General features: G+C 36.0%; 1 protein-coding gene across 1 annotated transcript in view; it reads left to right on the forward strand.

Annotated features, from left to right (window-relative positions):
• Nucleotides 1-25,719, forward strand: part of ANKIB1 (ankyrin repeat and IBR domain containing 1) — a 55,705-nt gene that overhangs the window by 13,890 nt on the left and 16,096 nt on the right. The window contains exons 2-8 of the mRNA XM_010143180.1: nt 2,041-2,341; nt 8,705-8,887; nt 12,288-12,405; nt 15,961-16,169; nt 18,441-18,529; nt 20,186-20,330; nt 21,680-21,846. Coding sequence (XP_010141482.1) covers nt 2,041-2,341; nt 8,705-8,887; nt 12,288-12,405; nt 15,961-16,169; nt 18,441-18,529; nt 20,186-20,330; nt 21,680-21,846 — 1,212 coding nt within the window. The remainder of the gene's footprint in view (nt 1-2,040; nt 2,342-8,704; nt 8,888-12,287; nt 12,406-15,960; nt 16,170-18,440; nt 18,530-20,185; nt 20,331-21,679; nt 21,847-25,719) is intronic.

Below are 25,719 nucleotides of genomic sequence, written 5' to 3' on the forward strand. Positions count from 1 at the left end.
AAAAACACACACACGCACACAAAAAAAAAAAAAAACCAACACCAAACAAAACCAAAACGTGCTATCACTTTTTTGGCAACATCTTTAATCTCAAGTTTCGTATTTCCTAGCAAATGCATATATCACATCAGTTATCACGGAATGAAAGAGAGATTTCTCTAAGGATCATTTTTGCTGCCAAAATAGGGCAGCATAGAGGAGACTTTTGTTTTTATCTTTTCCTCTGAATACTTTGTTACAACTTATTTAAAAGAGCAGTACTTTAGTAATAAGTTTCATTTTGAATTCAAACTGTTCAGAGATTTTCAGAGGGAAGAAAAGACAGAAATCTGGCTAACCAAACAGCTGTCAAGACATCCTTCCATCACAGGTCCAGATCAGCTGTGCCAAACTTGTCTAGTTCATTTTCATTAATTTCCAAAATGGATATTCCTCACCCACCCTGTATAGCCTTCTCCTTTATTAATAAAATAGTTTCAGGTTTATTCTTTGTCCTGAACAAAGGATGGGAGAACTCTGAGACAGAGAAGGCATACTGCATAGAACTTGCTGGATGTATTTGGGGACAGCAGAAAGGGGAGTTGGCATTTAGACTTGTAACCGTATCATAAGGCAACTGAGATAAATAACATTTTCTTTTGTCAGTTTGGTTACCAAGTTCTGTCTCCACTGTTCACCAAAAGCAAAAGATTTTGTATTTAGACAGTGCCTGCCTTCAGGAGGCTGAGCTGCTGGTTTTAAACAGAAAGCGATTGAAACTGTTTTTAATTAGTCTTAGCATCTGAGGGCAGGGAGGGTGCAAGCTGGTTGCCTGTATTGACTTAATGAGGATTCCAGAATAACTGATATTTTTGTACTTGCAAACTGTTCAAAGTCAGGGAACAGCCTGGAGTGGAGATGAACAGTGACTTCTGCCAGTTTGAAGTGTGAGGGGGCTTATGAAAACAGTGCAAGTGTATCTGCGGTGATTTCATGAACGTATGTGCCATTCTTCTGATTTTTATTACCTCTCCAGGAGATGTCCTGCCTACCTTCACACGGAGTTCTTTCACTGTTGCTGCCTCTGATCGCAGTCCTGCAAAGAGACGATCTTTCTTCTTTGCCGTTTCATACCATTCACTCTCCCTTAAGAAAAAAATTATTATTTTAGTGTACCTCAAAAGGCTAAAGCAAGTTTGGATTCACAGGGCTTGTATGATTAAGTCTCAGGTCTTTGATTTCATAACTGGATTGTAACTTATATAATTTTTTGCTGGCAGGAAGCAGCAGAGAGTGGCATTGTCTCACGAGCTGTCAAGAATCACAGTTTTAATTCCAGGAATCATTCTGTTCTTTCCCTTTCATTCCTAAGCCGATGCTTTTTGCCAGTATACTTTATTGTCCACTTCGGACTGTCTCTAAAGCATTCAAGAGAAGATTTAAATTCTTGCCAGCCGCTGTTATCTGCATAGATGAGGATTTGCATTGCATTGCACTTCCATATATTCTAGAGTGAGAAAGGACCCAGAGTCTTTCCTCAAAGCATGCAGTGCTAGCAGGAAAAGTATTTTGTGTATTTCAAGAAGTGGTAAATACTGCATTGACATCTGACTGAAGGTACGGGAAAGGAAAATGAATTTTTAAGTAATTGCTCTGGCATTATCCATTTGCAAACTACCAAATGCACTACTATTCAGGACACAGAGTAGAAAAAAAAGAAACTGCGTATTTTATCAATCTTGTAACGTTTATGCAATACAACACAGAAATGTGGAATAAACTTTGCCAACTAAAATTTACATCACACCCGAGAAAGTAATTTAATTGCTACTTAATGATATTTTAGTAATTCATCCAGATCCTGGGTCTTGATTCCTAAAAGAAATGTAGGAGAGTGCCCAGAAGTAATTATCTAGTACAAATGTATAGTGCTGACATGGCTTATCAAAATCTTAGCAAGAAAAAAAGACAGCTGTCATAATAAATCCTTCCCATTTAAAGGAAATTAATGGAATTTTGTGCTAATTATTGTTATTCTGTTTTTCCCCCCCCCCCGTGCAGAACCTTCCTTTTTGTTAGAGATGGTAATCCAAATAAACGGAATGTGCACAATGAGACATCTATGCACTTACTGTGTATGGGACCTCAGATCATGATCTCAGAAGGAGCCCTTCATCCTCGCCTGACACGACCCTCAGAAGATGACTGCAGAAGAGCAGATTGTCTGCAAATGATCCTGAAGTGGAAGGGAGCAAAGCTGGATGAAGGACAGTATGAACGAGCAGCCATTGATGCTGTTGATAACAAAAAAAATACACCTTTGCACTATGCTGCTGCCTCAGGGATGAAAACCTGTGTTGAGGTAAAAGTTCATATATAATCACAAGTCTATATACTGCTATTAGCAAATGACACGCACAGTGTTTTGCAAAGCTGTTGGGGGGGGGCGGGGAATTCTGATATGGTATATTGAATTACCTTTTTAATTCTGTTTTTCATTAATTGGAAAAATGGCAAAGATAAAGAACCCAAAACATACACTGTAGAAAACAATGAATAAACTATATTACATACACACTAACTTCATGACATAAAATCCTCAGCACAAAGAATATCATGTAGGAAGATCAGAAATAATTACAGTACTGTCTAACACTGGAAAAAAAGCTTTAAAGGTAGGCATAGGCATACCTATATGTGTAAAGGGAAATGGAATAACTGCCTGAGAGAAAATTAGAGTTCTTTTTATTCTGCTGTGTAGTGGAGACTTGGAAACACTGTCCATGTTTCAGGAACAGGTTTGGTCTTTCGTTTACAGTGTCTGGCATTTTTCAAGATTGCCATACATCTGTGCTAACACACTTCAATGTAATTACCTTTTTACAAATTAAAAATTACTGTCATGTTTGTGAAAGTAGCAGATAGTAATGAGTAGTTGGGAGTCACAATGACTTTGAAGGTCTCCCATCAGTTCCTTTTTTTAAACTATGCCAAGTAATGAGGACTAGTATTCAATTGTATTGGTAATTTAATTTAAAGAACACAAGAACAGACAGCTAACATCTTCAAAAATGGTCAGCATTTTCATAAGTTTGTCTATTATAACATCAAGATTTTTATTTTGAATGGTAATGATTAATTCAGTATTATATGTGAATTTAGGTTATTTTTCTTTGCGTATAGTAGCTTCATGTTTACTAGACATTATTATTCATATTTATTAGACTACACTCACTAACATAGCATCATCAGCAAAAGTTATGACCTCATTATTAACCTACTTTTCTAAATAACTTCTGCATATCTTAAGTAGTCAGATCCCAGCACCTGTGGGACTTCACTGGTGACCTCTCTCTGCAGTAAAAACTGACACTCTCCCTGTACTTTCATGATTTTCTCTGGAGATATTTTTAGTATTGGTGTTACTTTTACCACCTTCTAATCTTGTACCTTGACAGATTTAAGCAATAGGTGGCATATTATAATAAATAGTTCAGGAGTTTCATATTTGAGTTCCATTAGGACTCATGAATAAGTATCATCTGATGCTGGGTACTTATCTTGGTATTTGGTTTATTGGTTGTTCTAGAAACTCTTGTGCTGAGAGTTCAGTTTGAAACAGACTTTCTTTTGTGTCCCTCATAAAGCATGTGTGGTAAATCCACAGCAAATCTGGGCTCCAACGATTCATATAACTTTCTGTTCTATGTTACTTGTGATTGCTTTTGTACTTTGTCCAGCAACCTGCTTTACAAAAACAGTGACAGATTTACTGTGTGATGTTTTAAAATGATTTATTCTGAGTTGTTATGTACTTGGAATACTGTTCAAAAAACATTCAGAGCCTTCTTTATTGTGATACTACGTTTACCTTTTCCAGACTTTGTTTTTGACATATTCTTCACCTGGAGTCAATTTTAGCTTATTCCCCCTACAATTCTGTCACATTGTTCTACCTTTACAGATTGTTCTGATATTTCTAGAATTTTTTCCACATTTTTATTTAGTCCCACTGTTTGAAAGTAGGCAGTGTATTATTTGTCTTTGTTCTACTTCTGCAAGAATGATGAATCTAAGAACATTTTGGGAATTTTAATTGAGTTCTTTGATTTTGAATTGGCTCTTGTAGACTGCTTTGGGCAAAGTCGAGAGTTGCTTCTTCTCTCGTGTTTGCCAACTATTTTGTCTATTGTTCAGCCACCTGTGTAGTCTGAAATTTTAATTTAATCATCATGTATTAGCCTAGCATTTTCTCAGTGTGCTTGGGAGATGCAGTGACTGAAGTTCCCTTTATTTCATGGTTTCTGCCTTGCAGCATTTCTGTTTGTGGTCAGCATGTCACTTCTATTGTTACAGTTTTTGTCAGTTGGTCACCAAAGCTTTCCTTGTATTCCAGTGGGATTCTCTGGTATTTGTTGATAAAATTAGTTGATTTAACTTTGACTTTGTTTGGGGGGGTTTTCCAATAGTGGGATATTCTCTGTGATTCTCACATAATGTGTTCTGTGGTATTACTTTGTTACACTGATTGTATTCTGTCAAGTTTTCGGATACTGTCTGAAAATTCTCATTTAAAATTCTTAATTTCAATTCTCCAGCCTTAGCTCTGCACCACCTTGAACTGGATGCTCCTCTTTCTCTTCTGGTTTTTCATTAGTCCCCTCCTTAAAAACTCTGATAGTGTCTTTTTGTTTCCAATAGCCAACACTTCTTTCATTCTGATCATCCTTCCTAGTTTTCTGAGCTTCCTTATGAATGGAAATGAAGCTTCCTTATGCCATTTTCTGTGCTATAACTTAAGGCACTATCTGGTCCCCTGGTAAGTACTGAGAGGAGTTAAGAGGATGGATGCTGCTGTTAGATGCTAATACTTAAATCTCCAGTATCGCAGCCTGAATCTTGCCCCTGTACCTTCTCTCTTCTCTGCCCCACGTTGTTACAGCTTCACAAGCTCCATGCTAGCAGTTTGTCTTCAAAATGTACCTAGAAATTATTTACACACCTAATGATTTTCGCCAGGGAGGCAAGTCACCGTGCAGTCTTTGCTAGCTGACTTATGCTCAGACCCAGCTAATTATGTACATGGTAAGTGAATGACAAACAGGTATTGCTGGGCTCTTCCTGTCAACTAGAATGCATCTTTCTTTATTTGTATGGTTATACGATTGATTTAGTTCCCCTTTTGATGCACTTGATTTGTAAGCAAATACCGGGCAGGCTCCTAGTTCTGTGTAATAGTGCTTTTATCTGATTGTCAACTTTTAATTCTTTTCAGATGACATAAATAATTGCAAGGGACTGTGTATGTATTTTTCTCTTGTTCTCTTTTTTTAGTGCCATTTGTTTGATTCAGCTGCCTGATAAATTCTGGCTACAGCCATTTTCAGTCATAGTGTTCTATCTAGTCTTTCCCAAGAAGATCCATTTGCTTTTAAATATTGTTGTATGTTAGAGGACAAATGTGCATGTCATACCAGAAAACTGGAGTTATCAGGATTTAGCATTTAATGACCTCTTTGAGCAAGTTGGTGAAAAACACTCACATAAAACAATTTGACACAAGAACAGTTGCTTCTAATAGAGAAATGGTAAACAGAAGAAAAGTTCAGTAACTGTTTTCCAACATATTTGAATTTCTGGTGTTTACAAACTTGCTTACTCATATTAGTGGAATATTATGTCTGTTGCACTGATTTGTAAAATGCTTGCATTGGGCTTATGAATATATACCGAAAGAACCCCAACCAATTACATTATCCACAGAAACTCTTATTTTTTTGTCTCCTCTCTCTGTACACTTGAGATACCCAGGTAGGTTAGACTTCAGATTTTCAAGTCTTCTGCCCCCGTCATTTTGCCTTCATGCCCCCAAATGGAGCTATACAGCGGTGTTAGAGGTAGACACAGTTGCTTAAAATTTTCGGTTTCAAGAGAATGAAACAAATGGGCTCACAGTAAGATCCAGGCAGACGATGATTTTGGAAAGAATCATAGTCACTTCAGAGTAAGTTGTAGTTCTGGAGCTGGGTTGCAGCTTCTAACTGCAGACTGTAAAATCAATTGGTTTTAAACTCCACATGAAAGTTCATGGTTTGTGTTTCTTCAGAAATTATTCTATTTCTTACTGTCTGTAATATGATTCCTTAGATGAATCCAGCTACGGAACTCCTAGTTCCCCATTTAATTATATAAACTGGGTTATGTTACCATGAGAGTATGTACTGTTCAATTGTCTTAACCATTTCTGATGCTAATTTGCTTTCAGTTTGTCTTTGAAGAAGAACTTGCATTCTCATCCAGGAGGATTGCTATTTGCCAGAGTTTGGACACAGTTATGTAGTATTAGCTAGTCTTGGTTTCTGGATTAGAGACATAGAGTACACCCCCAAGCTCAAGCTTCATTACGTGCCCTAGCATAGGGTAGAGAACCTTGGATTCTAAGATTAGTATCTGAGCTATCTTAAGTCCTTCAGTATAGTCTGTAGTCCTTCTAACTCCCTTCAACAGGACCAGGATTAAAAACAGGAATGCTACATTATGAAAAGTCCAAAACAAAGCTTGTTGAAGGAATTTAACAATGATGTCTCTGTTCCTGGAAGCATTTGAGGATTAAAATTCTTAACAAAAAGAGATAAAAAACTGAATTGCCTAATCCTCAAGTTGTCTTCCCTCTCTCCAGTAAACTGAAGGTTACTTAGAGCACCAGGAGCACCTTTTGCCCAGTTTTGTGGTGATCAGTTCAGAGCAGCATTCCTCTTTAATCATCATCTTTTTCCATAACTTTTCAGGAAAACCCCATCCTTGTATCTTCCCCTATCCCTACCACACTCGCATAAGGAAGGGAAAAACCAAACATAGTCCTTTGTGCATGAATCACCTACCAGCTGGTTCGTTCAGAGTTGATAGTTAAATGTTCAGTCTTGATACTGCTCCGTTCACGTGCGTTAAATTTCTCCTCAGGAGAACAGCTATGTGGAACCCATTGCTAAAGATAGTCTAGGCAAAGTCGATGTGCTTACCTCAAACTGCTAAATAGAAAAAACTTTCATGCTGAATAGCTTTGATTTTAGGCAGATCACTCTATCACACTGTATTTGGCATATTAAGTAGCTTTTTTGCAATTACGTTATTAATGTGATTATTTAAATTGTCAACCTCCTTTTAATTAGAGAAGCCTTTTTGACAGTGCTTCTAGAGGAATACGGCATGATTATTAAAAACTTGTTGATTTGCATATTCCTCATTTTGCAGATTAGATTTTGAGCCGCATAGGTCTATGGAGTGTTCTTTCAGGTGTATTTATTTTTCTTCCTCAGAAGGTGTCTTAGTTAAATTTCTGTTAGGGTTTAAAATGTACAGACAGAATGTGAAACTCAAGTTAATAAAGTTTTGACAATGTTAGGAAGTTTAGATAGAACAAGGTAACTGCAGGCTTGGTATCTTGATGATTATCCTATTATTATCTTTATTTCTGCCTGACACTCTGCTATGAAGATGAAATATGGTGTCATACTTAATGACACTAATATCTCTTTAACTAAATCTTATTACACTGGTTTGTAGTATTTTGGGATTTGCATTTCTTTTTATGTTGGAGAATGTGGGAAAAGTTTCCAGAGAATTTACAAGAATGATTCCAGGTTTGGAAAACACACTCTGTATCTTACAGTGACAGGTGAAGGAAATAAAATCTGCTGAAGAAAAAAGTGACTGATTATGATCTAGAAGATTTATGTGACGAGGAGATAGTTTGGGTGAACTTTTTTTTTTTTTTTAAAGAAGTGAAAATCTTAGAATCTGAGTTTTGAAATACCCTGGCTAAAAATACAGGATAGTGTTGTTGCAGCCATTGTGGTCTGAAGGCAAGGTAATGTTTATAGATTTTAGCTTTATTTAGAAATAAGATGAATCATTTTAGTAGGGAATGATTGTCCTGGTTGCTCATCATCAGAAGTTTAGCATATATTTTAAAGATGTCATAAAAAGTCAGCAAAATGTTCCACTGTTGGCCTTTAAAATGTGGTGTTTGTCCTTGCTTAGGTCAGTTTGTAGTAGGACACAAGATTGGCAAGGTAATAAGAGCAGCACAATTAGTGATTATTAGCTAGAGAATGCATTTATGGGCAGCTACTGGCAAGAGACAATGTTGGTGAAATGGCACAATGCTGGACTGTATTAGAAGAAGTAGGATTATTTAATTTCTCAGATCCTCAAGAATAAGGTAGGACTACCAGTAGTAGTATGTGCCTTCTACCTAAGGAATCTTCCATTTTCTGTCACCACAGTGTACCAGTGTTGAGGAGAATGGTGGAGTTATATGCATACATGAAGAATATTTGAAGGCGTTTCTAGCTCCTTTTTGCCAGGTGCTTGAGGTCCTCAGGCCGCTCCTTTTCTATGGAACACTGACCACGTCAGTAGAGCACAACCTAATGTTTAAAACCTGGCAGAGACATATTGAACAGCATTGCGTATATTTCTGAGATTTTGTGATTCTGTGGAATTACAGTGGGTATAGGTATAATAATGTATGAAATCAAGCAGTAAATGCTTAATAACAGTAGAGAACCTTGGTTTCCCAAAGACCATAGCTACTATATTTGTCTATTCTTTGTTTTCATTGTTTGTATTCTTTTTGTTCTCTTCTTCACTTACATTTATTTTTTTCAGAGTATTATTAGAGTTGATAATGAATAACTGATTACTTTGATGTTTTACTTTCCAGCTTCTGGTAAAACATGGTGGAGATTTGTTTGCAGAAAATGAAAATAAAGATACCCCATGTGACTGTGCAGAGAAACAACACCACAAAGAGCTGGCTCTTAACCTGGAATCTCGAATGGTATTTTCACGTGATCCCGAAGCTGAAAGCATTGAAGCTGAATATGCTGCTTTAGACAAAAAAGAGGTCAGAGGATACTTTAAATTTGGCGTATTTTACACATTTATGTTTGTAGCAGTTACATTGTGTGTATTCAGGGTAATAACAAACTTTGTTTCTGACATTGAGTACCAGGCCGTGGTGTTCTTCACATTGGAATATTACCAAGGAATTATGTCAGTGCTCGTGTTTAGAATGGCAACACTTGTAATAGTGAAAAAAATAACTTGCACATACCTTTCTTTGATTATAGAGGCTCTCAAGCCAAATAGAAATTGCTGAGTTGACCCACATTTCAAGATTGAGCTGTCCTTCTTCTGACTGTTCGGTTTATTCCTTCCACAAGGGTTTCTGAATAAAATCCATTCCTGTCATACAGTTACCCAACCTTTTAAAATATCGTTTTACTACAGTGGTCTCTGAAACATGTTTAAAGCAACGTTTCTATTTTACTTTATTTTTAGTACACCTCAAACATTTTTAGTGATCAAATTAGAGACTGCAGTTAAAGAAGGGTAGCAAACACGCCCTAATAGCTTTGAAACACAAACATGATTGTTAAGTGTGTTTCCACAAAATGCAGTTTGGAAGAAAACCAGTATAAGAACACGTTCATAATCTGCATTTTCTATGTAAAATGGAAATGCTAAATATTTTAAGAATAGAGTATGAAGTGTGACTCTCTTAACACTATAGTTATAGCAAAAGAAGATCTATCTATGATGTGTAGGCAGCAGAATGGGTATTAGAAAACAAGCCAGGAGAGTATTTTGGATGACATTCTTCGTCTTGGTTCTTTTCTCTTACTTTGATGAACAATCTCAAAAAAAAAAATCTTTGTTATATAAAGTGCAATTTTATCTTTTAAATCTGATTGAAGTTACACTAAATAATATGACTGTAACTGATTATTTTTTTAACTACTTTTATAGATTTTCATTGTTATATCTCCAGTGTCTTTTAATTAGCTGTTTATTCTAGCATGGGAGCATGTTTGTTTTGGTGGTGTAGGAAGATAACAGGCACCTTCATTTCAATCGTATCATGCAGTATTTGAAACTTATGTAAGAAACACTTGGGAACGAGCAGTACTTCAGAGTAGATCATCCAGAACAGTTTTGGCTCTCAGTCAGACTCAGTGAAATTTCTTTTTATGATGTATGTGGTCTTCAAGAATTGAGTATTTTTATGCTGACAAAGCTACTTGTTTTACAACTGCAATTCAAAATGCAGTTCAGATTCACTCAATTTACTTTTTGCTTGCTTTATTTTTTCAGTATATTTGTACAATTATAATCATTCGGGCACCCAGCTGTTTGTATTCCTGTCTCTCTGACATGTTTTTATAAATGATCTCTCTTGTAAGAAATTAAGTAGGTCAGTCAAATTTCAGCATGCTATGAATCAAGTGGCCCAGATTTATTTCAGTGCAATCCATTAACATTCAGATCATCCTTTACTGAGTCATGCATGATCAGCAATGAAAGGACATACAGGAACTCCCTGAACTTGGGCAATCAAGGTAAAGGTCAGGACACTCACAGTCTGTTTCTCTTCTGCTTTTCTTGCTTTCTCAAAAAGGACAAAAAGCCAGTGCAGAGCCATGGTGCCACTACTCTTGCCAATCACAAAGGTTCTAAAATAGAGAAGTTCCTGTTTATTTTACTGACTAGCTAACAGAAGAGGTCCTGGTGGGAGTCAGTTATGTTTCTAGATGCATTTTATAGAGTTTATTATGATATTTAGAATGTTGGAAGCCTGTTACTTTTTTAGGATAGGTGTCTCAAAAGAGCAAAATGCTTTAGAAGCCCAGAGTATCCATTTTCCCCATCTCTTCTGCCTTCTACTTGTTATCCTCAAAGGGTTACGCAGACTTATCTAGACTTTTACTTGGACAGTAAACTTCAAGGACAAAACCAGTCTTTTGCTTCATGTCTGTATACATATGCATGCATGTGTGTGCATATTATCTAGCACTGAAGAGTCCTGGAATTGTGCTCTACATGAAATCAAAATATAGGTAGTAAATAGTGATGATGCATGGTCTTAATGTATTTATCTGTTATTGCTGCTGCTCTGCTACTGCTCTGTGTCCTTCTCCAAATTCATGAAGGCAGTTGCAGTCTGGTGGCCACATTCCTAATTAGTCCTGAATACATACCAATTTTATGTCAAGTGCTTCAAATCTTTTGTTAGCTATCCTTTATATATAAAAAGCAGCGCATGTAATTTTTTTACATACCCTTTCTGTATCCATTCTGTGTATATATCCTCCCACTTGTTTCTCTCTTTCTACCTTTTGGGTATGTTCCCTGTGCAACTAACAAATATATTATTTGCTGTCAGATTTTTTCTTTCATAGTTTTAGAAAGGAGTCTCTAAAACATCTGTGTACATCTCTAGTATCTTGGCTGGAGCTAGTTCAGAATCCTGAAATTATTGGCTTTTTGTCTTTCTAATTTGACTTTTTTTAAACACTGTAATAAGGGGATAGAGCTCAAGGCCAGGAAGGCAGCTGGATGATCTACTCTGACTGTGTAGGGCCATCAGAGTTAGCCATTGTTTCTCAAAAAGAGTTTTGACATCTTCATGGACAACGAATCCCCAGACTTGGAGATACTCAAATGCCATCTGGATACAGTCCTGGGCAGCTGGGTCTAGGTGACCCTGCTTGAGCTGGAGAGCTGAACCAAATGACATCCAAATGACAAGCCCTTTCCAACCTCAACCATTCTGTGTTTCTGTGAATATTTAACTGCACATCTCATATATCCTGTTCATGACTGGCTGCTCCACTTCTGTGAGGATCAATACTTATACTTAATAATACTATACTTGATTCTCTTCACAATTGTATCCCTTCTTACTATCTGTCGTCTCAATATATACTTCTTCAGATCAATTCAAAGTTAATGGATCTCAATTAATGTATAAAGTTAGTGTCAGAGAATCTCTATTATCTATTATTACACGTATGTTAACCCGTCCTTTCTCTCACTCTCCTCTGAAATCCTTAGTTTAAATCTAGTGATGCATTTTCATGCCCATGCCACAATATCTGAGGTTTAATCCCTTCAAAATTCAGCTGGATTCTGTGAAAGTCTAGCTTTTTTTGAGAATCAGTCAGTCAGCATTAGACTAGTTCATCATTTGAACGTAGCATCCAACTATAATGGAGAACTGTAAAGATACTGCCTTTTAGATTTTGAAATGTTCAAAGATCATACTACAAATATTGCAAAATGACAGTGTTTCCATATAGCTTTGTGTGATCATTGGTCTGCATAATGAATAAGTTTTGTCACTTATTACCTCGCAGTTGAGATGATGATCATTAACAGTGCTTTGAGTGTTTTCATTTTAATATGGCGTTAGAGACGAAGTAGAAAATACTGCTAGACATAAATTGTCTTTCTTCTTCTCAAAGCCATATGAAGGGCTAAGACTTCAGGACCTACGAAGGCTGAAGGATATGCTGATCGTGGAATCTGCTGACATGCTCCAAGCCCCGCTCTTCACTGCAGAAGCTCTACTTCGGGCACATGGTAATTCAGAACCTTAAAGGAAACTGTTTTCACCAAAATCTAAACTGCAGTTGTATGTTTACTTTTTCAAGTGTGTGTTCAAGTGAAAGAGAAGGAATAGTGAATCAAGTACTGGGAAACAGCTCACACAGTACTTCAGAAAGTACAGCTGCAGTATGTCTAAAAGCATTGAGGCAGACAGGGAAACTGACAGGGAAACGATTCAGACTAGGAATTATAATGGGAGACATTTTAACTTAAGCAGTGTGGAGAAACAGCTTTCCTGTTTTAGTGAGAGACACAGAAGTAGAATTTTCATGGGTTTATATGTCCAGAAAGTCAAATTCACTGTACCTATTTTTGTCAGACCATTGGTTTTCTGCCACTATATATTTGTGCATAAAACTGGATCAAGTTTTATTTCTTTATTATTGCAATAAAAGCAGTCTGTACCATTGTAGTAAATGGTGGGAAATTGCCTTGGGACTTGAAGCATACAAGTGTATGTCCTTTGAAGGACTTTTATAGTTACTCTTTTAATAAGGGGTATATCTGTAACTAGTTTAATTTCACTGAAATCAGTCTGTGCCCTTGTCATGTAATTTAAACTAGGGTTGTCAGGATGGGGATATACTGAATTCAGTGTGTTTGCTCCAGACACTTCTCTGAAACTCAGTGGAGGCTTTAGACTTTGATTCAGCGGTTCAAAACTTATGCTTACTGAAGCATCTGCATTGTTACTGTATGCCAGAGGAACTACTCAGGCAGTTAATGGTTTGCATGCTCATCACTGTTTTGCTGGATTAAGCTTTCATACCCTATTATTTTTGTGAAAGGGAAAAGTGAAATAGGAAAACATAATTTTAAACACACAACATTTGGCAGATATTCCTAAGGAGGTACGGTACTTGAAACTCATCTCTTTTACAGTGTTTTCAATGGTTGGTATTTGTGTTTCTTTTAACATTGAAATAAGTCAACGTGAACTTGTGCCAGTCTGATGATACTTAAGCACGGTCTTTGCATATATGGGGTTTTTTTAACATTGATTATTTGTTTAATACTTGTCTGCAATATTTGAATGCTATTTTGGATTCTCAAAATGCTCTCATTAAGGCTAAATATTTGACTAAGTGGGTCAGCAGATTCTGTAACCTGTGCTATCATTTTGGAAAAAAATGATAGCAAAACAGTTCAAACTCACAGCGCAGTCCATAATAAGTCCAAAAGCAGTGAGATTATTGTAAACTGTGGAGAAATGTCTGCCAGTATCTAGCAAGCAGGAATTGAAAGATGAGAAGAAATCAGACTGTGTTAGAAAGGTCATTCTGATGTTGCCTTAGTGATATAGCGGTAACTTAATGCACTTGGCCAGTGTGGAGAAGGAGGCACAGACAATTTGCAAGTCATGAGAAAGTCAGCTATTTTGCCTGTGGCTGTAGTCATACATTGGAAATTACTCAAACAGAATTTATTTTATTTGAAATGAAGACATAGAATTGGTTCAGCCTAGTAAAAGGGGAATAACTGAACTATTTATTATAGCTTAGACAATTGGGAAACATGAAATGCCAAATTCTAATGTTCTTTGCATTTAATCTTGAAATTCATAAAAGAATAATGTCTTAACTAATTCACACTTGCTGTATGAAAAGCATATTTTAAATTCTTGGAGAGACCATTCTTATGTACTACTTCCAATAGTTTCACTGTTCTTAAGATATCTTTAGTATTACTCTTTGGAGTGAGAAACAAAACATTTCAAGATGTATAATATTTAATCCAACAAACCTTGCTTTCTTTTATCATACAACTATATCAGTTTTCTGGCACAGGCCGTAAGACTTAAGAGTGTATTTTTCTTCTCTTTTTTTTTTTTCATATTAAGAGACAGAACTATGTGGAGCTATACCAAGATAAAAAAATGTTATGTCAGTAATGAAAAGAAACAACTTTACAAGTGTTTTTTCAACATTATTCCTGTTTATTTTCTAGTTTTTTACACAGCAGTTGATTTCAGTATAAAAGAGAGGCAGTTCAGCAAACAGAATTGCCTCATATTTTACTAAAACTCAGAAGTTAAAAGAAAACACAATGGAATCCATTTAATAGTATGTCTTAACTCTGGGTAATTTTGAAGATACAGTACAAACAAAGAAGCTCAGGAAAACCTTTAGCAACTCCCCTCTGAAATATTGTAAGCCCAGGATAATCTGAAAAATTCTAATAAAATTCATAGGTTTTGAAGTATGAATAGATTTAGGGTTCATGTCTTGAAACAAATGAAATTAAACTAACCCATGATATGTTTTCGCTTAGATAAGTAAGCACCTGATCAGTAAATAATCTCCAGCTCAAAGGCTTTTTTTCATGTTAGGAGGGAACAGATTTTAGTATGACAGCAATCACTGTTTGACAGAGGCAGTATTATTACTAAGTTCAGTGCTTAGAACGTGTATCTTTTTGTTTCCAGCATTAATATAGTATAGGAATATAATTTATCTTTTTCTTACAAAATCTAAAACACATCTTTTAGTTAATAAGATTGAGTTTCCGATGGAAGTACCTAACATTAAAAAACAACAACTTCAAAAGATTTATTTAAAGCAATAGGAAAAAACTGGGAAATTTCTTTCCTTCTGAAATTCTAGTTCATCTCATCTGTCCATAGTGTTGGTGGGTTTAGATTCAAATCCATATAGGAATTTGATAGATATATATTTAAGTGAGAACTTTTAAGTATTTTTAATAGAAATAATCACTATTATTAAGATGTCTTCAGTATTACTCTTAGAAATGAGAAACAAAGCATTTCAAACAATTATTAGAGAAAGTTCCGACTTCATTTTAAGATCTTCATGCATAACTAAGTTTCACTAGTTCTTTTTGTGTATAAATGGACAATGCTAATTATGAATAAAAGTAAAGCACTCACTAATAATTATAGAATAAAAATGTAGTAAGAACATACGAAATATTTTTTCAGTGAGGTGGGGTTGTTTTTACGTTTTTTTTCCCTCCAGAAAAAATGCATCACTCTTGTATGCACATACGAAGACTCGTAACTCATTAAGTCACAAATGTTTTTGTAATCCAGTTGTATCTTAGTCTTCTATCTTCTGCCTTCATTTACAGGACTTGGCTTCATCTTCTTAAAAACCATGATAGATAGAAGTGAATCCATATTGAAAAACTACTTTTTTCACAGAAAATGAAAATTCTGTGGTATAAAGGCTATTATATTTTGATCTGTCCTTGCAAGTCACTGCAGTTCTGCTCTCTGAGTCTCCTAGCTGCTTCAAGTGCTGTAAATAAATAAGAAAAATAATTTTATTTAAGCCCGATGTTGCGAGGAAATGAGATATTTGCAATGCAATTATTTATATAAATACATTGCATTATGTAATATCTTGGAATGCGTTCTGCAAAATTTAATGTCTGGAGTTCCACTCACACTTTTACCATATTTATTTATTTCTAAATTTTTTAGCTTAGTGTTTATATATTCTTCAGAGGGTGGAGTTACAAAATATATTTTAAGCTGCATAATTTCCTGTATCTATATATTTCCTGAAGACTGGGACAGGGAGAAGTTACTCGAAGCATGGATGTCTAATCCAGAGAACTGCTGCCAGCGTTCAGGGGTTCAGATGCCAACTCCCCCTCCAAGTGGATACAATGCATGGGATACGCTCCCTTCTCCACGAACTCCACGCACTACTCGCTCTTCTCTAACTTCCCCTGATGAAATCAGCCCCTCACCAGGAGACATTGAGACAGCTGTGGTAAGTTTATAAATAGATTTGAAACTAGCAGGGCAAAAGAGCTCATTTCTAAACATAGCACACCTATGTAGACAGGAGGGCTGCGCTGTCACCTCATCCTGAAAATATGTTTGTAAAGCTGTAAAGCATTTCTCTTTCCAGAAGTGGTGAACAAAAGAGCTGACACCTTAAACATTCTACATAACAACACAATCAAGCATCTGGCTGATATGAAGCGCTTTGTTTTTGCCTTGGCTCTCACTGAAAGTAGCATTTTAGCCAGCTACAGTCACAGCAGTGCGCTTGGCTCTTTTGAACTTCTTGTCTCATATTTACCAAGATGTTTACTTACCAAGATGTTCACTTTCACTGTATCCATTTCCCTGAATCAATGCTGTGAACACTGCGTTTTGAATTTTTTTCTTTAGAAAACAAAATTCGCTTTGTCTGCATTTTGAAATGTCAGCCCACTAGTGTACTGTAAGCTTATAATTACTTTTACTATGTGTGGGCTTCTTCAGGCGGTTTACAAGGCTATTGCAAATTTGAAATATGAAAGCGCCTTTCATTAAAATCAGTGTGGTTCTTTTGGAAGACAAAGTTCTCTTTTTAATAATCCACAGCTGCAGCATTATAAACCTTTTGCTCCATGACCTAAGCATTTTTCTAGAATATTATATGCAGGCTTGGAAATAGATCATCCCTAGATCTCCTATTCAGATTTTGCATTCATGCATGAAAATCTTTTATTTCTTTAATTGTGAAATGCTGAGAAAGAAACTATATAGAGGGAATAATGTTATCATATGTTTATTTACATGAGCAGTTAAATCCTGTCCCAGTATATTTTCTAATTAAAATGCATAATGAAAAATTACATGTCTTCTGTTCTATATTATGCAGGGGTTTTTTAATTTATGGTCAGTAGGCCAGGAATACAGGTTTGGATAATGATTGCCATTCTAGATCTACTGTATCTAAATCCATATCCAGAGTTATACATTTAATATTCCTGTTTGTTTAAAAATCTTATAAAGCACTATCAAAATAAGATCTTCAAAATGTTGTTTATGAAATAATACATGTTTTTCTGAAGTTTCTCATTTTGGCAGGAAAATGAAAACTAAAAGGTTTAGATAAAATGAGCCAGCAAGCTTATAAAGCTCCTTTTCAGATTTTGAATTTACAACCTAATTTTTAATTTAAAATGTTCCAGTAAACGTTCTGTACTTGATATTTTGCACTCAGGGCTTCATGAAACTCCTTATTTTAAAGTTACATTTTAAACATAATTGAAAACTCAAATTTAATAGTGAACAATTCCAATGCCTTGTCAATTTCTAAAATACTTAATTTTGGCAAGACAATAAGCTGAAATGACTGAAACAACAATAAATGCGTTCATCGAATTTTGCACTTTAAAGGCCAGCTTTTTTGTTTTGGTTTGGTTTTGACTGTTAACGTAAATACTTTCTAAAAGTGGCATACTCTAGACTAACTCTTTGAAAATGTCCTATATGTGTTTGATAGCTAATGTATTGAAAGTTGAAGTAAACTTTCATGGAATCTTTGTTCCAATGGAAAGAAAAATCCGTGTGTAACCCTTGAAGAACATATATATTTATTTTCATGCCTAGCCACAAGCCATGAGTAGTTTCATGCCTATGCTTGAAATGTTTTCAGAGTAAGGATCTCAATATTCAGTGCTATTTTTTTTATAGTACCTACTTGTGTAAAATTCAGCAATGGTATCTTCTGTTGGAATATTTATAGCTTAACTTATTCTTTATTTTGATCAAAAGCCTTAAATTTTAAAAAAATAGTATTTGTGTAGATTATTACTTAAGAGAGTAAATATGAATAAAATATTACTAGAAATTGCGCCACCTTGATTTGGACCTGATTGTGTGAAATGCTAAACATTTTCTGTAGCCTCTGTTATCTCCGAACTTCATTTCTGGCTGCCTTTGAAGCTGATGAAAAATTCCCTTTTGTCCCTAGAACTCTTTAAGTCCACAGTCCCACTGCTCTGCAGGATAAAGCACTTACTGAGCTGGAGAACATGACAGAACACACCCCAGAATGTGCTGTTTGGATAGGGAGATAGAGAAACAGAGACACCTAATCTTTCCTAATTTTATTTCTAGAGCTTAAATTGCTTTTTTTCGGATTACGCTTCGATTTTTCTCCTATTGAGCACTTGAAATTTTTGCTGAGATTTTCTAACAGACTGTGTCCTGCTAACCGTATGAAAGGGTATTTCTTAATCAGAAGCGTTTTTTTCATCTACAGTGTGACATCTGTATGTGTAATATTTCTGTGTTTGAAGACCCAGTGGATATGCCTTGTGGACATGACTTCTGCAGAGCATGCTGGGAGGCGTGAGTATACATTCTTTTCTATCTTCCGAGAAACGTTTCATACTTGCCATTAGAAGAGGAAAGGACAGAGACCATAAACAGCTAATGTTAAAGTACTGTTTGGGTTTCAGGGAGTTCCTGGTTTGACCCTATCAAATATTTAAGTTGTCACTCATAATGGCCATCACATGTTTTGGGCTTACATAAAGTTTGGTTTGGTCCGGATACAACAAAACTCTGAAGCGAATGTTTTCAATGTATGTAAATAGATGAGCCTATTCTTGATTTGCTCAGTGTGTGTGTGGTGTTGGCACGTTGGAGTTTACGCTTGCTAAATCAAGAACACGCTTAATTCCATCTCCTAGTTTAGCATACTAAACTTAGGCATTGTAAATCCATTCCCAGTCAGAAAAGCAATTGAAATACTTTCTTACATTGGGCATTAATAACTGAGGAGTAGATTTAGCTTTAAAATTCTATTAGTTTAATGCTGCTGTTACTACTTAATTTTTTTTTAAAGTCAGAATAGTCATGCTAGTAAAAAATGCAGACATTGATAATTATGCTAGTATGAATATTAATCATACTTCCCAGGAATAATTACATCTGTATGTAGTGCCTTTATATGTATCTTAGTCCCCATTCAGGAGATTGTAGTACTTGAACTGTGCATCTGTAGTGTCTTGTTACAGTGTCATATCAGCCCAATTTATATGACCCCATTCCTCCTATGTTAAGGAAGAGCACTTTCTCTTCCATACAAGCTTTTAGAAGGTAATTCATTTCAGTGCCAAGAAAACCAAGTCATGCTTCTGCTGACTTGCAAATTGTTATGCAGCAATGTGAAAGTTACCAGGGTGTTACTGGCTTGATACAGGGCTTCTGATGTGGGTGCTGGATTGCGTACTCTGGTTTGTGCATGCACGCAGAGCTACAGTTCAGTACTAAGCAAGTGTTTGTGGTGGGATGTGTAGGGTGGGATTCATCTTTCTGATGCGAAAGATACACAGAGCATAGCCAGTTGAGTTACCCCATTCTAATTGGCAAGTCTCTCTACCTCAACTATTAAAGGATCCCAGGTGACTAACTTAGAACAGCTGCCTGTCCTTTAGATGATTAAAGTTAGATGAGGTGAGTATCATCCTTGATGTCTGATCAAGTTACAGCTTTTAAACTAAGCAACCTTGTGCTCTGTTAGTTGAAGTCTGACTTTCAGCAGATTTCTGAGCTCCATCTATTTTGCATTCCGGTGCTTAGGGACACGTAGAAATTTGTTTCCAAGAACAGACCTATTTTGACTAGCACAACTGTAAAAATTAATTGCATATAAAATTAATTATTTACTAGATTAATTACACTTACATGTTCCATTTCTGATTTAAGTTAGAAGTGATGCTCAATTTAATTAAACATTGCCCAATTATCTCTGATAAATGTCAAGGATACAAACATGTAGGACCAAGCACAGCTGACTTTTGAACCATGACTCTGTTCTTTTAATGTTTTTAATGATGCTGTTCATCAGATCTGTAGCCCTATTGAATGTAAAGCGATACTTCCTTTTCTTTGTTGAAAAATTTATTCATGTCAATATCTTTGAACCTAGTTTACAGTAATCAGCAGGCTTTTTAATTTTTACTTTTTATTCAAAAATACTGACTGACAAAATTCTGGCAGATTTTTGAATCTGAAAATTCAGGAGGGTGAAGCTCACAACATTTTTTGCCCAGCATATGATTGCTTCCAGCTTGTGCCTGTAGACATCATAGAAAGTGTGGTTTCCAAGGAGATGGACAAAAGATACCTTCAATTTGACATTAAGGTAATTATCAAAGTGTTCTTGTACTCTTGAACTGTATTTCATTTTATAAAAAATTACATAAAACTTCTGTGTGAAATGCTGCAATATATCTGTAACTTTCCAAGGAGAAATTCATAGATTAATATGTACACTGAATTATTGTCTGTCTTATGCCATAATATCAGTGTTTAATATACCACTAAGAAAAAAGAAAGAACGTAAAAAAGAATTGATTTCCTAAGAATAAAGTAATACTTCCATAATGCGTAACCTAGTGCAGTATTAATGAAAATATTTGATCAAACTAATGTTCGTAACAGGTGATATGAAGCTTTTAATCAGCCAGACTGATGTGTGTTGGCAATCTAAAATTTTTCAGAGTTTTTGGATTATTTTTTATTACCAAGAGACTATTTACATTCAGAAATAGTAATTGTTTTCATTTTAAATATTTATTAGTACAAGTAACTTGGGGGGGGTTTTCCATCCAGTGCTTGATAAGGTTGCTATATGTAGGAAGGGAAGTAGGAAAACCTTAGTTCCCCTGTTTGACTTTTTTAATGTATTTATTTCCATCATTGCAATTTGCTTTTAAAGCAATCTTTTAATTTTTCTTTTTTCTTTTATACCAGTGTAGTAATGAACTAGTCTTGGAGATAATGTGCTACTTTATCAGTGATGGTAGGGCAAAAGAAAATAAATACTTTTTTGTTTACCGTACAATACTTTCTCTGTGTGACAAGTCTCTTTAATAGAGTCTTACACAAATGCAAATTACACGACCAGATCTGATAAATCTTATATACCATCATATTACAAGTGGCTGGTGATTGCCATAAGTTTGAAGCAAAGTAGTGAAAGTTCCTTTTCCTCCTCATTTATTAGATGTAAGTTTTACAAAAGAAGACCTGCTACATCAACCAAAATGGAGATAAATTCCTGAGTTAGTCTAGTTCTGATTTCAAGTTCATTGCAAATGGGATATATTGTGGGATTTTTGTTTTAAGCCGTAAGGTTTTAATTCTTTTCAACTGCAAGAGTCAGTTCTGTTAGTATGTATGTAGTAGAAATATACAGTAAGCCATATCACAAAGGAATTCACTTGCACACATTGACAATTCCATTGGGGATGTAACTAACTTGCATTGTAGCATATGTCTGGAGTACTGTTATTACCAAAAAAAATACCATTTTAAGATGCAGATTAAATGATTCCCATTTGGTAACTGTTTTAAAAAGCCTATCAAAGTAGCTACAAGATTGTCCTTATGCTTTGTTCCTTCAAAGGAAGATTGAGGAATACAGATTAGTTTACGTCAGTAATGAAATCTGATCTTATGTGGCAAAATATTTTCCTTTTTTTCTCCCAGGCCTTTGTTGAAAATAATCCTGCTATTAAATGGTGTCCTATACCAGGCTGTGAAAGAGCAGTAAGGCTAACAAGACAAGGATCAAATTCAACAGGATCAGATACGCTCAGCTTCCCTATGCTGAAAGCCCCTGCTGTAGACTGTGGAAAAGGACATCTTTTTTGCTGGTGAGTAGTAAAAACTTATGTACATCTACATAAACTCAGTCACTGCTATTCCAGCAATTAATTAGAAAGTCCCACGTAGCACCTAGCATGCAACAAAAAGTTGTATGGGATGGTATATAACTACTGTCCTGTATCCATGCAATAAATAACCTCGTGCACAAATCTTTCAGTGTTGGGGGGAACAGCAAAGGTTTATAATGCTGTCTTACTCTCATTATTGGCTCTCTAAGACGCAAAACAGTGGTATGGAGTGTTACGATATTCTGTTCTGAGGGGGCAGAGGAGAAACAAGGAATTGGTAGAGGGAATTTTGTTTCTTGTCTGGATACTTGTGTGTTGTGGCTTAACTCCAGCCACCAACTAAGCACCACGCAGCCACTTGCTAGCTCCTTCCCAGTGGAATGGGGGAGAGGATCAAAGGGTGAAAGTGAGAAAACACATGGGTGAATAAAGATGGTTTAACAGGTAAAGCAAAAGTTGCTTATGCAGGCGAAGCAAAACAGGGAATTCATTCACCACTTCCCAGCAGCAAGCAGGTGCTCAGCCATCTCCAGGAAAGCAGGGCTCCATCACATGTAACAGTTATTTGGGAAGACAAATTCCATTGCCATCGCATCTTCTTATTGCCCCAGCTTTATATGCTGAGTATGATGTCATATGGCATGGAATATCCCTTTGGTCAGTTGGGGTCAGCTGTCCCAGCTGTGTCCCCTCCCAGCTTCTCATGCGCTCCCAGCTTACTCGCTGGTGGGGTGAGGAGCAGAAAAGGCCTTGACTCTGTGTCTGCACTGCTCAGCAGTAACTAAAACATCCCTCTGTTACCAACACTGTTTCCAGCACAATTCCAAAACAAACCCCCATACTGACTACTATGGAGAAAATTAACTCTACTCCAGGCAAAACCAGCACATACTAGTATAATTGAAATGTGGCACGCTGTAGTACAGAAAATCAGCAATTTTTAGCTGTTCCTGAGTTTTAGTAGTTTCACAGTAAAGAAGCTGGAGTTTAAACAAGACTATGAAGGACCTTTTGCTTCATACATAGCTATTCTCTTTGCAGGATCACTCCAATCATTGTTTCACTTTAGGATCAGCACTTTTTCTCTGTGTTGTCTTCTACTGAGTCTTAAGATGAATACAAGCCTGAGAAGGAATAAAAGCTCTAAGATATTTTAAACACATCCCTCAGATTGCCTGTCTTCAGCATTTCAAAGGAAAGAACAACAACAGTATCAACAAAAGCAAAAACAGTAGTGGGATATTTTTCTAAACTGCAGAGCAAGCCCTATCCTAGTTCTTTGAGTTTATCATACTGATCATTTATGACTATTGCAGTAGGACATCCTGTTTGCTGCTGGAATATCGAAAAGTCAACCAAAGTATAGACACTCAGACAAGCTGTTGAGTAATCCTTCTTTTCATTTTTCAATCAAAACCATGATGCAAGAAGGAGAAATCCTGAATAATCTGCTTGATTCCAAATTTCAGGAGATTCTTAATGAAAAAATATTTTAGTTCTTTCTCATACGAATGGAAAGGAAGACAGTACAAGAGGAAAGCAGACATAATGAAACAACCACAAAAGCCAGCAAAGAGAACTTCTTGGGAAGAGGTTGTTCACAATGGATGGAGTACTCGGAAAGAAACAAATCCTGTGGAAACAAAACTGAAAATGTTTTTTACCAGTGAACATAAAACAATCCTTAGTACTACTCCACAAGAGGGTACCATCCTCTTATCCTTGCCTCTCATTACAGAGAGAGAATCAATTTTTCCATTAACCTGAAGGGCAGAGCTTGAGGCCACTTTAGTTGTAATACTGACTTGGTCCTTCAGACATTGGCAGCTTCTGCTTCCTTTATATGGGCTGAATGTACTAACTTCCCAGAATGTCCTCTGAGTGCCTAATTTTTATGAGAAAAGCCTTTTTTATGTTTACTGATAATGTTTCTGAATGTTCTTTTTATATTCACGCTTTGAGATACTGCACAAGCAAATACAGTTACAATCCTGAAAAAGATAACACTTTAGTAGCAAAATGTCCAAGAAGGCCTTTCCAAGGCCTTTTTCTCATACCCAGAGAAGTGATTTAACAGTTTCAGCAATGGCAGAAAGTTCTGCTAGCAACCAAAGCATCCTGCCGTACTGTAAATCGGAACCATTTGCTGAGGACAGCCATATTAGCTTTACAGTAGAAAAACCTCATGCATGAATGAGTTCCTTTGGAGAAAAAGTCTATACTCAGTTCAGAGGGGTTTCGTCATTACTGTATGCTTTAAGGGAGCTTGCTTTGTGTCTTTAAAGTTCGATCAACACATCCCACAGTTCCATACTTACATTAGTTCTGCAAATTTTACTGAGGTAATCTACAGCTTAGACATTGTAATAGCAATTTATACTGCATTTGGTAAGAGATTCTTTGGAATTTAAGCATTAGAAAACCTGAACAAGCCCCTAGATAATCACTTGATTTTTTTTTTTTTTTTTTTTTTTTCCCCTTCCCTGCTTGTAGAAACAAGGAAACTCCCTGAGTGTCCTGAGCAATTGCCTTTTAGTTTTTTTATGTGGAAGTAGGAATGTTCCTTTTAAATAGAGTTCCTTAGAATTTACTCATTTTTCATTACCAACTACTCACACCACCTTCAACAAAATGTAATCTATTGTGACAAACACAAAATCTATTTCCTTTCAGAAAAGCATTCTGAGATACTTAACTGTAGCACAGATGAAAACTCTGCACAAATCCTACAAATACATTTAAATTATTAGAACACTTTCATGCTGTTTCAGAAGCACAAGGAACTGTAGCGAGCAGATACTTCAGGAAAATAGTCGTAGCAGACAATGCACACTTAGATTTGCACCACCAGTCCTCACTCCTTTCATCCTACACAAAGACAAGAGGCAGAGTCTTGTTCTTTGGGAGAGAGATCTCTTCAGGTGCACATGGGAAGCCAGTTATAAAATGTGCAAGTGTTTTGCTCTTTTGATTCCAAATTCATCATATGATATAAATATTATCATGAGGGGAAAGAAAATGCTGAACTGCATCCTTGCATTCTTCTTGAATGATACTTTTAGCCCTTCCATGAATTTTAATTTGTTAAACTTGCTACAGTTTTATTAAGTATGTACTGCACCTTCAGATAAATCATCCTCCTTGAGTATTGAGGAAGGCAGTTTGGGGAGGCTATAATGCTATTAATTGTCACAGCCATTTGGCATTAGTTCCCATCATTCAGTGCTGTCAGGGAGTCTATCCGAAATACAGCTTTGTTTAATGAAAGTTTCATGAGCAATAGGCTTGATGCTCTTACTCAGGTAAAATGACATCCCAATATAAAAATCTTTGGTTTGGGGTGGACTGAGGAAAGAACCTGATCCATGAGAAGCTGTTCTTTAAAACTCCATTGTGACTATCGTATAGATATAGATACATGATATGTATATATATACACACCATGATTGCACTTCATAAAAATCCACTAATTAGGTAAGATCAGACACAACCTTTACCAGCTACCCCCAGTAAGAGATTGATTAATCAGCTTTTAACTTAAAACTGAGATTGTCAAAGTTAATTTTTGCTAGTTTCAGTACTTTCTGGGATCAAATAACTGTGTGAGAAGTCTTGGCTGTCTTGAAGTCAATGATTTAAGTGTATTACTGTCCCACACAAGTGAAAGGTGTCAGTTTTCAATCAGGGCTGAGATCACCTTAGTACGGACTCGTTATTCATTTCAGTACAATCTTTCCCAGCTGCAGATCTTAAGTATCTCCAAACCAGAGATCTATGTGTAGTGAATTTAAACTTGTTTGATAGCAGACTAGCCAATGGGGAAAAAAGAGTTGAAAGCTGTTGCCATAACCT

Source organism: Buceros rhinoceros, unplaced genomic scaffold, assembly GCF_000710305.1.
Source record: "Buceros rhinoceros silvestris isolate BGI_N320 unplaced genomic scaffold, ASM71030v1 scaffold8089, whole genome shotgun sequence".
NCBI lineage: Eukaryota > Metazoa > Chordata > Aves > Bucerotiformes > Bucerotidae > Buceros > Buceros rhinoceros.